This window comes from Acomys russatus, chromosome 10, assembly GCF_903995435.1.
Source record: "Acomys russatus chromosome 10, mAcoRus1.1, whole genome shotgun sequence".
Lineage (NCBI taxonomy): Eukaryota > Metazoa > Chordata > Mammalia > Rodentia > Muridae > Acomys > Acomys russatus.
This window is the reverse complement of record NC_067146.1, coordinates 54,116,063-54,128,744: the sequence shown is the minus strand read 5'-3', so window position 1 is coordinate 54,128,744 and position 12,682 is coordinate 54,116,063. Positions and strand designations below refer to the sequence as shown.

At 45.3% G+C, this 12,682-nt stretch overlaps 1 protein-coding gene across 1 annotated transcript in view; it reads right to left on the bottom strand.

Annotated features, from left to right (window-relative positions):
• Positions 1 to 527: 527 nt before the first annotated feature.
• Positions 528 to 12,682, bottom strand: part of Actr3b (actin related protein 3B) — a 102,663-nt gene continuing 90,508 nt past the window's right edge. The window contains exons 10-12 of the mRNA XM_051152204.1: positions 2,394 to 2,519; positions 1,748 to 1,831; positions 528 to 802 (exon numbers count right to left, since the gene is read on the bottom strand). Coding sequence (XP_051008161.1) covers positions 707 to 802; positions 1,748 to 1,831; positions 2,394 to 2,519 — 306 coding nt within the window. The 3' untranslated portion in view covers positions 528 to 706. The remainder of the gene's footprint in view (positions 803 to 1,747; positions 1,832 to 2,393; positions 2,520 to 12,682) is intronic.

The following is a 12,682-nucleotide window of genomic DNA, read 5'->3' as shown; positions in this document are numbered from 1 at the left end:
CACCATCGTCTTCTCTAAAGCAACTGCAGGAAGCTCGGCTACATCTGTAGCAACCCTCACACAGTACTGGCCAGAGCTCAGACCTCACATCACCCCAAGGACATGAGCTCACTTCCCAGCAGGCATGTGGCGTGACGCCTGCTGTTCGGTTTGCCTGTACACACATCAGAACATGCCTCACAATTAAGCATTTTTATTACAGAACTCTGTGACATCCAGACCCTACTCATGCTTAGTATTAGCTGGTTATACCAAATACCATAAAATACAAAATGATAGGAAATATAAACATCAATTTGTATTTCAAGTTTATAACATTTTATTTACAAAAATAGGCTGGGAGGGCCAGGGTTCCTCCACCCTACCTTCTTTCCTGGAGAAACAACTTTGCATGACGTGTCCCTCTAGTAGTTTCTAAGGTTGCAGTGAACTCCTTCAGAGCTCTACTGGTCAACTAGAAGCTCAGTGGAAAGGAGAGAGGGTGGGAGGGGGAGGGGAGGCGGGCAATGGGAGGGGGGCCACGAACAGTCGCACAGGATAAATGGCTTAATGGGAAGACTGCACCCAGGCCCACGCTCTGGTGATGAAAACGCGCTGCTCGCACACCGATTCCACGCTGTATGTACAGGAGCCGTGGCTGCTCTGGGTTCTGAAGGACACTTATTCCCCAACATGACACTGTCAGACGATGGCTCCAAGGCAGACACTAGGACATCACTCCAAAGACAGGGTTGTGGCGGCAGATGCTAGGGCCGTATTCCTCATAGTCCTTCTTGGTGTGACAGACCTGAAAGAACTCCGGCTGTAGGAGGAGCAGCCGGAGGGAGACAATGAGCAGGTGGGAAGAGGAAACCACTGAGGAGAGGGGTGGGCCTATCTTCGGCAGACCAAAGGGGAGGAGCCATTATCCCGAGGGCCCTCTGCCAATTACTGTACTAAGCCTGACCAAAGGGGAGGGGCCATCCTCATCCAGAGGTCCTTCTGCCAATCACCTTACTAAGCCTGACCTGGGTGAAATACCAGGCAGTTTATTTCACTTTAAAATTCACTCAGCGGTTCCCAACACTAGAAATCAACAACAAATTTCCTCAGTTCCCACTTTTTGGGGCCAAGTATGTGTTAGCCTGAACTAAAAATAGCTGCTAACAGACTCGAGGAGGGAAAATATTAATAAATAAATAAAATAATCACTTGGGAAGGACCCAAGGAAGTGTGGGGAGATGGTTCAGATGGTACATGCTTGTCACTGAGCTCATCCGTATACCCTCGTAAAAGCCAGGCGTGCCAACGTACACCTCTAATCCTATTGCTGGGGACTCAGAGGCAGGTGATCCTAGGCTAAGCTAATTGATGAGCCAGGTCCTAGTGAGAAAGCCTGTCTCAAAAAAAGCTGCAAAGATGATTGAAGAAGATATCCAATATTGACCGCTGGCCTCCTCAAATAATCTGCACACTCATATATGTACACACACACGCGCGCGTGCGCGGGTGGCCAGGATGATCTAGATTGCTTTTATATTTCACATAGCCATGTTTATCTGTAACCTACAATCAGCAGGGTGTTTGTGAATGAGAGAGGTACAATTTAAATAATAAGTAAAATATTTTTACATCGAACAGATTTATTTTGTCCAATTAAAGCCATGCAAACAGAAGACACGCTATTTAATTTTCATGGGCACTGAACATTTATCCAAACCCAACAGAGCAGCACAAACGACCACAGAACAACCTAGAAGGGACTTACAGTTGAGGCCAGCATGGAGCCTCCAAACCACACGGCGTAGCGCTGCATGTGGTGTGTTATCACCTGCACCTCCACGGGCTTGGGCTGCAAAAGAAAGCGAGTGTGTTCAGTCTGCACAGTCCACCCTTCCACCAATGCGTGCAATGGTGGGCCGTGGCCTCCTCAGTGACCGCCTCAGCCTCACTGCAGCCCCAGGAGACTCGTGCCTAGCTGAGACCCTCTCTTCCAGTACTAAAACACACGGTTAACCTAACTGATGGCTTGAATCAAACAGATCACACGGTTTAGCAAGGTCACTAACAAAGTGAACCTCCAAACACTAAAGCAAAACAAACAATGCAATGGGCACCCTCACTCCAGCAGATTCTCTGCACGCATACACACACACACACACACACACACACACACACACACACACACACACACAGGCCTGATCTTGCAAAAGAGGGTATGGGTTCCCCTAATTCTAACCTCTAGCCCCTAACCCTAAGCAAAACCCTAACCCTAACCCATGGGGGAGGGGAGCTCTTAAAAACATCCTCCCATGAATTCAGGCATCAAACCTCACTCAGCTGCCCCCTGCTTGAACTTGGTTTCACCCCACACTGGCATGTTGCAGGCCAGAAGCACACACACAGCCTCCTACCTTTATCCTGCCCCCACTGAGCTCTTCACTCAGCTTTAACCTGGCGTCCACCACTCTTTTCAAATCTCTCTGCAGCCGACGTCCAAAATCTCTGAACATCGTGGAGCCCCCAGAAAGAACAACATTCTGAAAGACACAAGCAGACAGTGAGCAGCCTTGGGTGAGACCAAGCTGCCTGTGATGGTCCAGGCATTGCTCCTCAGCATGCACAGCGGCTTGTGTGACTAACACACTGACCCAGATGCAGAGATGCTGACTGGAGCACTGAGCGCCAGCTGCCGGAACTGAAGCCTGGCTGTTGCTGGACCACAGCACACCCATCCCTGACGTCTGCAGAGTCCCTCATCTGAGACCTTTCACCAGCCAAAATGCACAGGTTTGTTGTGTCTGCAAAGACTGATCAGAACTATGGACGTGAAGGAGCTGGGATGGATGTTGCCGCTCCAGAGGACAAGTAACCTATCTCAAGCTAGCTTTAGTCTCTGAATTCCTTGCCCACCTCTGTGTCAGAACTAACATCCCATGACTAAAAGGTAAAGCTTTTTGTAATCTATTGACTTAGAAGACCCCCTAGGGGGGATTCCAAGATGGCGCCGACCATTAAGCCACGTATCTGATCTACTCCGTGGAGACCAGAGACATAAGAGGAGCAACAGATTGCTGGACTTTGAGAACTGTAGGTGAGTGGGGCCCCAAAGGCTGCAGACCAAACAGGGGGCCAACCCCCCTGGGTCAAGCAACATCCCGGAGGGGCTAAACGCACCCCCCAAACTCTGAAATGGAATCCACATGCAAACTGCAGCCTGTATATAAAGCACAGACTTGCTGTTTGGGGAGGGGTTTTTCCAGAGTCCCCAGCCAGAGGAGTCTCAGTGAAGAGGGTGAATCTGCCCTAGGATTCCTCCTTCCACACCACCCCAAACTGCAGAGGTCACCTACCTAGGCCTACTGAAAACACAGGCGGCAGGACCCAACAGAGACAGTTATAGTGGGACGACAGCTCGCTGGCCATTCGGGGCCAAACTTAACACCAATCACAGCGGACTGAGCCTGCAAACAGCGGCAGTGAGAAATCAGCTTGAACTGCTTCCACAGACCCATCGGGAGACGTGGGTCTTGCCTAGAGCTATAGCTGAACTTATTAGCCCTGCGGGAAGACCTGGTTCCGTGGGCTTCCGCCAGAGCTCTGCAACCCTATTGTTCCTACCCAGTCGCAAGGCACTGGTCCTACGCTCCCCACTCCCCGCTCCCCGAACGAGAGAGCCCAGCTGGAGATCCTGGCCCAAGCAAGGCAGGCACTCTCACATTATCGAGAGACGAGAAGTGGATGGGTCTTGTTTGCAGAGTCTAATTGCTGTCCTAGAGTTTGAAGGGACCAGCATACCCCGGCGGGAAGACTTGGTTCCGTGAGCGGCCGCCAAAGTTCTGCAGAGCCAGTCTTACTAACTGCCCAGCCGCAAGGCCCTGGCCCTGCGCTCCCTGCTCCCCGAACGAGAGAGACCAGCTGAGCTGGCCCTGCGCTCCCTGCTCCCTAACGAGAGAACCCAGTGGGAGATCCTGGCCTGAGCAAGCCAGGCACTCTCACATTATCGGGAGATCAGACGTGGATGGGTTATGTTTGCAGTGTCTAATTGCTGACCCAGAGTGTGAGGGGACCAACATACCCCAGCGGGAAGATTTGGTTCTGCGAGCGGCTGCCAGATCTCTGCAGAGCCAGTCTTACTAACCGCCCAGCCGCAAGTACCTGGCCCTACGCTCCCTGCTCCCTGAATGAGAGAGCCCAGTGGAGATCCTGGCCCGAGCAAGGCAAGCACTCTCACTTTATCGGGAGACGAAAAGAGGGTCTTGCTTGCAGTGCCTAATTGCTGACCAAGAGCGACCTTTGTCTCTCCAGGAATATAGTACTGGGAGAGGTTGGGCACTGCTACAGGGTATAGAGGCAGAGCTAAAAGACAGCTACACCCCCAGAAGATCTGAGCTACCTTGGGTCTTGACTACAAATCCACAGGAAGGACAGGCAGCTGGGATCAACCTATTCAGCCAGAACGTTTGTGTGTGGACCTTATTCTAGGTCCCAAGACTGCTGATCTGAATTACAGCAGTAAAATCCAAACAGATATCTACTTTGGCAGGCTCAGCCTGGAGCCCAGGGGGCAGAGGAAAATCACCAGGAGTGAAACTGGATCACCTACCTGTTTCACAAAAATACCCCCTGATCCCCACAGGCAAGAGCACCTGACCTATAATCAGTCATCAATTAACCACTCTCAACCAGCGAAGGTCACTACAAAATACCTTCCAACATCAGAGCCATCAAAATGACAAGAAGACAGCGAAAGAATGCTATCAAAAACCAAAACAGTTTGGCATCTCCGGATCCCAACATTCCCAATGAAAACAACCTAGAGAACCTAACAGCAATGAATAGGCAAGAAAATGACCTCAAGTCCTTAGTAAAGAAGATGATAATGGAAGAAACAAATAAAATCTGTAAACAAATGCAGGAGGAGGCAAACAAGAGGGCTGAAGAGTTAAAAGAGTCATATAAAGAGGCACTTGAAGAATTTCAGAAAAATATAAATAACCAGATGAAGGAAATCATTAAAACAGTCCAAGACATGAAGATAAAAATGGAAGCTATGATGCAGAGACACACAGAGAAAAACATGATCAAGAGTCTGCAAAGAGGAAAGCAAGCATCTCAGAGGTGGCCTTATCTAACAGATTGCAAGAAATGAAAGAACGAATATCGGGACTTGAAGATACAATCGCAGAACTGGAAACAACCATTCAGGGAAATGCTAACTCTGAAAAGTTCCTAACACAGACCATTCAAGAACTAAAAGACCACATGAAAAGACGAAACTTGAGAATAATAGGGATACAGGAGGGAGTGGACAGCGGACTCCACAGCCCAGAACACATCTTTAATCAAATAATGGAGGAAAATTTTCCCAATTTGAAGAAAGAGATGCATACGAGCATACAAGAGGCCTACAGAACACCAAATAGAATAGACCTGAAAAGAAAATCTTCCTGCCACATAATAATAACGACACAAAATATACAGAACAAGGAAAAAATATTGAAAGCGGCAAGAGAAAAAGGCCGAGTAACATACGAAGGCAAACCTATCAGAATTACTCCTGACTTCTCAGCAGAGACCATGAAAGCCAGAAGGGCCTGGACAGAGGTGCTGCAAACCCTAAGAGAACACAGATACCAGGCAAGACTACTATATCCAGCAAAATTATCAATAACCATTGATGGAGAAGACAAGTTATTTCCTGACAAAAACAAATTCAAACAGTACCTAGCCACAAATCCAGCTTTACAGAAGCTATTAGAAGGAAAACTCCACCCCAACTGGTCAAACTACAACCAAAACTACATAGGAAATAGGTAAATATACCATTGCAAAATCACAACCTCACAAAATCTCAACTGTTACAAATACCAAAAATGAAGAGACTTACCAATCACTGGTCATTAATATCTCTCAACGTCAATGGTCTCAACTCTCCAATAAAAAGACACAGACTAACGGAATGGATGCATAAACATGACCCAACATTCTTCTGCATTCAAGAAACACACCTCAACCACAAGGACAGACATTGCCTCAGAGTAAAAGGTTGGGGAAAAATATTCCAAGCAAATGGTCACAAGAAGCAAGCTGGGGTAGCCATTCTAATATCTAATAAAATAGACTTTCAACCAAAATTAATCAAACGAGATGAAGATGGTCACTTCGTACTCGTCAAAGGTAAAGTCAACCAAGAAGACATCACAATTTTGAACATCTATGCTCCGAATACAAGGGCTCCCACATTTGTAAAAGAGTTATTAACAAAGTTTGCCCCACTCATTGATACCCACACATTAATAGTGGGAGACTTCAACACCCCTCTTTCACTCAAGGATAGGTCTTTGAATCAAAAAATAAGCCAGGAAATAGCCTCATTAACCAATGTCATGAATCAAATGGATCTAACAGATATCTACAGAACTTTCCACCCAAATGCAAAGGATTATACCTTTTTCTCAGCACCCCATGGAACGTTCTCTAAAATTAATCACATAGTTGGTCATGAAGCAAATCTCAATAGATACAAGAAGATTGAAATAATACCTTGTATCTTATCAGATCACCATGGTCTAAGGCTGGACTTCAACAACAACAGAAATAACAAAAAGCATACTAACACGTGGAAACTAAACAACTTTCTATTTAATGACACATGGGTCACGGAAGAAATAAGGGAAGAAATAAAAGACTTCCAGAAATTCAATGAAAATGATGGAACAACATACCCAAATTTTTGGGACACATTGAAAGCAGTGCTAAGAGGAAAATTCATAGCACTAAGTGCCTTCAAAAAGAAAAAGGAATCATCCCACATAAACAACCTAACAACACATCTGGAAGCTCTAGAAAAAAAAGAAGCAGAAACACCCAAGAGGAGTAGACGCCTAGAAATAATCAAACTCAGGGCTGAAATCAATAAATTAGAAACAAAGAGAACAATCCAAAGAATCAACAAAACCAAGAGCTGGTTCTTTGAGAAAATTAACATGATAGACAAACCGTTAGCCAATCTAACTAAAAGACAGAGAAACACTATCCAAATTAACAAACTCAGAAATGAAAAGGGAGACATAACAACAGACACCGAAGAAATACAAAGAATTGTAAGAACCTACTTTAAAGGCATTTATGCCACAAAATTCGAAAATTTAAGGGAAATGGACAAATTTCTCGACCGATTCCACTTGCTGAAATTGAACCAAGTCCAGATAAACAAATTAAATAGCCCTATTTTGCCTATAGAAATAGAAGCAACCATTGATAGTCTCCCAATCAAAAAAAGCCCAGGGCCAGATGGTTTCAGTGCAGAATTCTACCAGACCTTCAAAGAGGAGCTAATACCGATACTATTCAAGCTATTCCAAAAGATAGAAATGGACAGAATATTACCAAATTCCTTCTATGAGGCCACAGTCACATTGGTACCTAAACTTCACAAAGATCCAACAAAAAAAGAGAATTTCAGACCAATTTCTCTTATGAACATTGATGCAAAAATACTCAACAAAATTCTCGCAAAGCGAATACAACAGCATATCAAAGACATCATTCACCGTGACCAGGTAGGCTTCATTCCAGGCATGCAGGGATGGTTTAATATACGGAAATCCATCAATGTAATCCACCATATAAACAAACTGAAAGAGAAAAATCACATGATCATCTCTTTAGATGCAGAAAAAGCATTTGAAAAAATCCAACACTCATTTATGTTCAAAGTTCTGGAGAGATCGGGAATACAAGGCACTTATCTAAACATAATAAAGGCCATATACAGCAAACCAACCGCCAACATTAAATTAAATGGAGAGATACTCAAGGAAATCCCTCTAAAATCGGGAACCAGACAAGGCTGCCCCGTCCCCTTATCTCTTCAATATAGTTCTTGAAGTTCTAGCCAGAGCAATAAGAGAGCAAAAGGAGATCAAGGGGATCCAAATGGGAAAGGAAGAAGTCAAATTATCCTTATTTGCAGATGATATGATAGTGTATATAAGTGACCCGCAAAATTCCACCAGAGAACTCCTACAGCTGATAAACAAATTGGCAGGATACAAAATAAACTCAAAAAAGTCAGTAGCTTTCCTGTATACAAATGACAAACAGGCAGAGGAAGAAATTAGGAAAACTACTCCCTTCACGATAGCCACAAACAATATAAAATATCTAGGAGTAACTCTAACCAAGGAAGTGAAGGACTTATTCAAAAAAAACTTCAAACCTCTGAAGAAAGAGATTGAAGATGACATGAGAAGATGGAAGGATTTACCTTGTTCGTGGATCGGGAGATTCAACATAGTAAAAATGGCCATCTTACCAAAAGCAATTTACAGATTCAACACAATCCCTATCAAAATACCTACAAAACACTTTGAAGATATTGAAAGATCAATTCTCAAATTCATATGGAGAAATAAAAAACCCAGAATAGCAAAAACAATCCTATACAACAAAAGATCCTCCGGAGGAATCTCCATACCTGATCTCAAGCTGTACTACAGAGCAACAGTAATTAAAACAGCATGGTACTAGCAAAGCAATAGACTGGTGGATCAATGGAATCGAATCGAAGACCCCGAGATAAATCCACACACATTTGCACACTTGATTTTTGACAAAGAAGCCAAATCCATTCGATGGAAAAAGGATAGCATCTTCAACAAATGGTGCTGGTCTAACTGGATGTCTACATGTAGAAAAATGCAACTGGATCCATATTTGTCACCTTGCACAAAATTCAAATCCAAGTGGATTAAAGACCTCAACATAAAACCAGAGACACTAAGTCACTTAGAAGAAAAAGTGGGGAGGAGCCTGGAACACATTGTCACAGGAGACAACTTCCTGAACAGAACACCAACAGCCCAGGCCTTAATGTCAACAATTAATAAATGGGACCTCATGAGGCTGAGAAGCTTCTGTAAGGCAGGAGACACTGTCAAGAGAACAAAACGACAGCCTACAGAATGGGAAAAGATCTTCACCAACCCTTCATCTGACAAAGGTTTAATATCCAAAATATATAAAGAACTCAAGAAATTAAACACCACAAAACCAAACAACCCAATTGCGGAATGGGGCTTGGAACTTAACAGAGAATTCTCAACAGAGGAATATCAAATGGCTGAGAAACACTTAAAGAAATGCTCGTCCTCGTTAGTCATCAGGGAAATGCAAATCAAAACGACACTGAGATTCCATCTTACACCCATCAGAATGGCTAAGATCAAAAACTCAAGTGACACCACATGTTGGCGAGGATGTGGAGAGAGAGGAACACTCCTTCATTGCTGGTGGGAATGCAAACTAGTACAACCACTTTGGAAAGCTATCTGGCGCTTTCTCAGAAAAATGGGAATAGGGCTTCCTCAAGACCCAGCCATCCCACTCCTTGGAATATACCCAGAAAATGCCCTACCACATAACAGGGACATATGCTCAACCATGTTCATAGCTGCTCTATACATAATAGCCAGAACATGGAAACAGCCTAAGTGTCCCTCAGTAGAAGAATGGACTAAGAAACTGTGCTATATTTATACGATGGAATACTACTCAGCTATTAAAAACGAGGAATTCCCAAAATTTGTGGACAAATGGATTGATCTAGAAATTATCATAATGAGTGAGTTCACCCAGAAGCAAAAAGAGATAAACGGTATATACTCACTAATATCAAAACACTAGTCCAAGGGATACGTACCATGAAAATCTTTACTTACCAAGAAAGTGGGTCAGAGGAGAAGCTATCCAATTGAGACTTTAGGCAAGAGTAGCATGGAAGAAAGAGGAAATAGTAGGACCCACAGGGTCCTGGAAACCTACAAGAAGAACTTTATGACAGGCAGATCTGGGTCCTGGGGTCCGCCTCAAACTAAGGCACCAGCCAAGGAGAATATAGGCAGTAAGCTTCGAACCCCTACCAAGACCTAGCCGACGAACAGGATATTCTCCACCATTGAGTGGAGAGTGAGATCTGACTCTCACACGAACTCTGGTGCCCCTTTTCTGACCATGTCCCCCGGATGGGGAGACCTAGTGGCACTCAGAGGAAGGATAGCTAGTTACCAAGAAGAGACTTGATATTCTGAGAGCATATATAGGGGGAGGAGGTCTCCCTCAGTCACAGACATAGGGGAGGGGAGAAGGGGAGAAATGGGAGGAAGGGAAGAATGGGAGGAAACAGGGGAAGGGCTAACAATTGAGATGTAATATGAATAAATTAATAAAAAAAGAAGACCCCCCAGTATCTACCAAACCAAAAGCTACAACAGTCATCAAATAGCATCCAAGATCTATAGAAAGGTTCCCCCCTCCCCTTTGCTGTACCCACCTCTGATGTGCCCACCAGTGTATTTTAGATTTGCTTTGATCTATAGCTTCCTTTGCTCTGTAAAACTCTGATGGCTCCCACATTGGAACACAGAATCTGGAGTGACTGAAATCTGCATTTCTGAGCTATGATCACTCAAGTTAGGCTCCAGAATAAACTCTTTTTAAAAATAATTCATTCATATTTGATGTGCATTGGTGGTTTTAGCCTGCATGTATGTCTGTGTGAGCGTGTCACATCCCCTAGATAGTTGTGAGCCACCAAGTGGGTCCTCTGGAAGAGCAGTCAGCTGCTCCCAACTGCTGAGCCATCGCTCCAGCCCCAAGAATAAATTCTATTTCCTTTAAGGTGAACGCTGTCTTTTTCATCTACAAGGGGAATCAGAGACAGCCTGGCTACAGAATCTTTCTGAGAACCCCTCCTCCTTCCTCAGAGACTCCTGCCTCCTGCGTTGGTTCTCCTCAGAGCTCTACCATGCCATGTATCTGTGCCACTAGGGTATGAAGTCCTTGGAGTCGCCAAAATGTCTGTCTACTCACGGCATTAATAGCTAGGTCCCCCTCGAGCCCCTCACCAGAGACTAGCTATTTTTCTTGTGACAGCGCACAGCCAACCATTTCCCGTGGTACTTTCTTCCACTGTAAGCAACTGAGAGCACACAGCAACCAAGCCAAGCCTGTGCTCGTCCCACCCTAGGCAGAACCCTCACAAGAACCAAGAAGCCAGAAAAGCCACACTAACTGACACACGAGCTCCAGACACATCGTAACATTGACCCTCAACCATGTTGCCATATTAACCAGCAGGGCCCTTCTGTTCCTACTGGAACATTGTAGGAAAAAAGAACGTGCAAATATCCTGGGGAAATATTTTCAAATGAGTCCTCCCTCTTCCGACAGCCCCAGGAGTGCTCCAGCCTCTATCATGACTGCATCAGACTTTCGGTGGGTGAGAAAGGGCGAGACGCATTAAACCGCTTGGCTGTTACAATGAAAGATAACCGTCCTCTTCTCTCAGGCTACAAAATATTATTTAGGACAATGAAAGTGAGATTGCCCTCATTTAACTTTCTGACAGAAAATATCATTTGAGAAAACTATAAAGAAAATAAAAACCATCCTTCAAGGAGCCATGGGTCCCCAGTCTTGCCTTCCTGGATGCTTTGTGTGGCTGCAGGGCCTCTGCAGCCAAGCACTCTCTTGGCCAGCCAACCCCTCACAAGCTTATGGGAAAGGGATATCATATAGGCCCAGGCCAGACTGCCCAGGTTCTGCTCACTGCCGTTTGCTGTCAAGCTGAAGGCTACAGCAGCAGCAGTGAGATTTGCAGGGCAGGCAGTAGAGACAGAGGTTATCTGAAACAAACCACCTCAGACCTGGTTTTCTCCCTGGGACATAATTCCAGTTCCAACCTGAGTCTGTGTAGAAATCTCACCTCTAATATCCTACCCACAGACTTGGGAACGCCCTACAAGAAGCCTTCGGTGTTCCAGGAGCTAGGCTGAGGGCCTTCAGGGACAACACTTTGCCAGGCCATGACAGGGCTGAGCCGCAAGGCCATGAGAAAGCACAGCCCAGTGGCCACTGTAACCTCCAATCAGATGCCTTTGGGAGGGTCCTGGAGGAAGCTTGCTGGTCAGAAGGGAAACTTCTGAGAAAAGCCTTGCACAGCTCCCCAGCAGGGAGAGGTCCTCCAAAGCATTGTGACAACAGGCTGTTGCAGGGTCCCTGAGTATACTGTCACAGCATTCTCAGGGATACCTGAGGGAAAGTGGAATGCCATGCAGGGGCCCTGCAAGCCCAGTCTTCACAGCACTCATACCTGTCTCCTGGGCACTTGGAAGTTGTTGCATGTTCCTTTGTGAAAACTAAACGCTGCTTTCACGTAAAAACAAAACAACAAAAGATTTTTCTTTTGTGCGTGTGTATGTGAGGAAGAGAGACAGAGAGAGGTGAGGAGCATGTGAGGACTTGAGTGCAGGTGTTTGTGCTCAGAGGAGAACCTCAGGTATTGGTCCTGACCTTCTACTCTGTCCCTGTTCACTGCACACGCCAGGATGGCTGCCTCTGTGATCTTCAAGGTGTCTCCTGTCTCTGCCCCCTTTCCCACCTCACCTTAGGAGACTGGGATTCCAAACACACTCTACCACCTTAAAGTGGTGTCTGAGGACTCAAACTGAGGTCCTCACATATACGTGGTGAGCACTTTCAAAGACACATGCATACATGTGCAAGTGCACATGTGCCCATGCGTGTACACACACACACACACACACACACACACACACACCCATTCTCCTCAGCTCAGTCTTTCTTAAATGTTTGAAATAAACACAGTCTTTTCCTTAGAAAACCAGAAACGAATGCT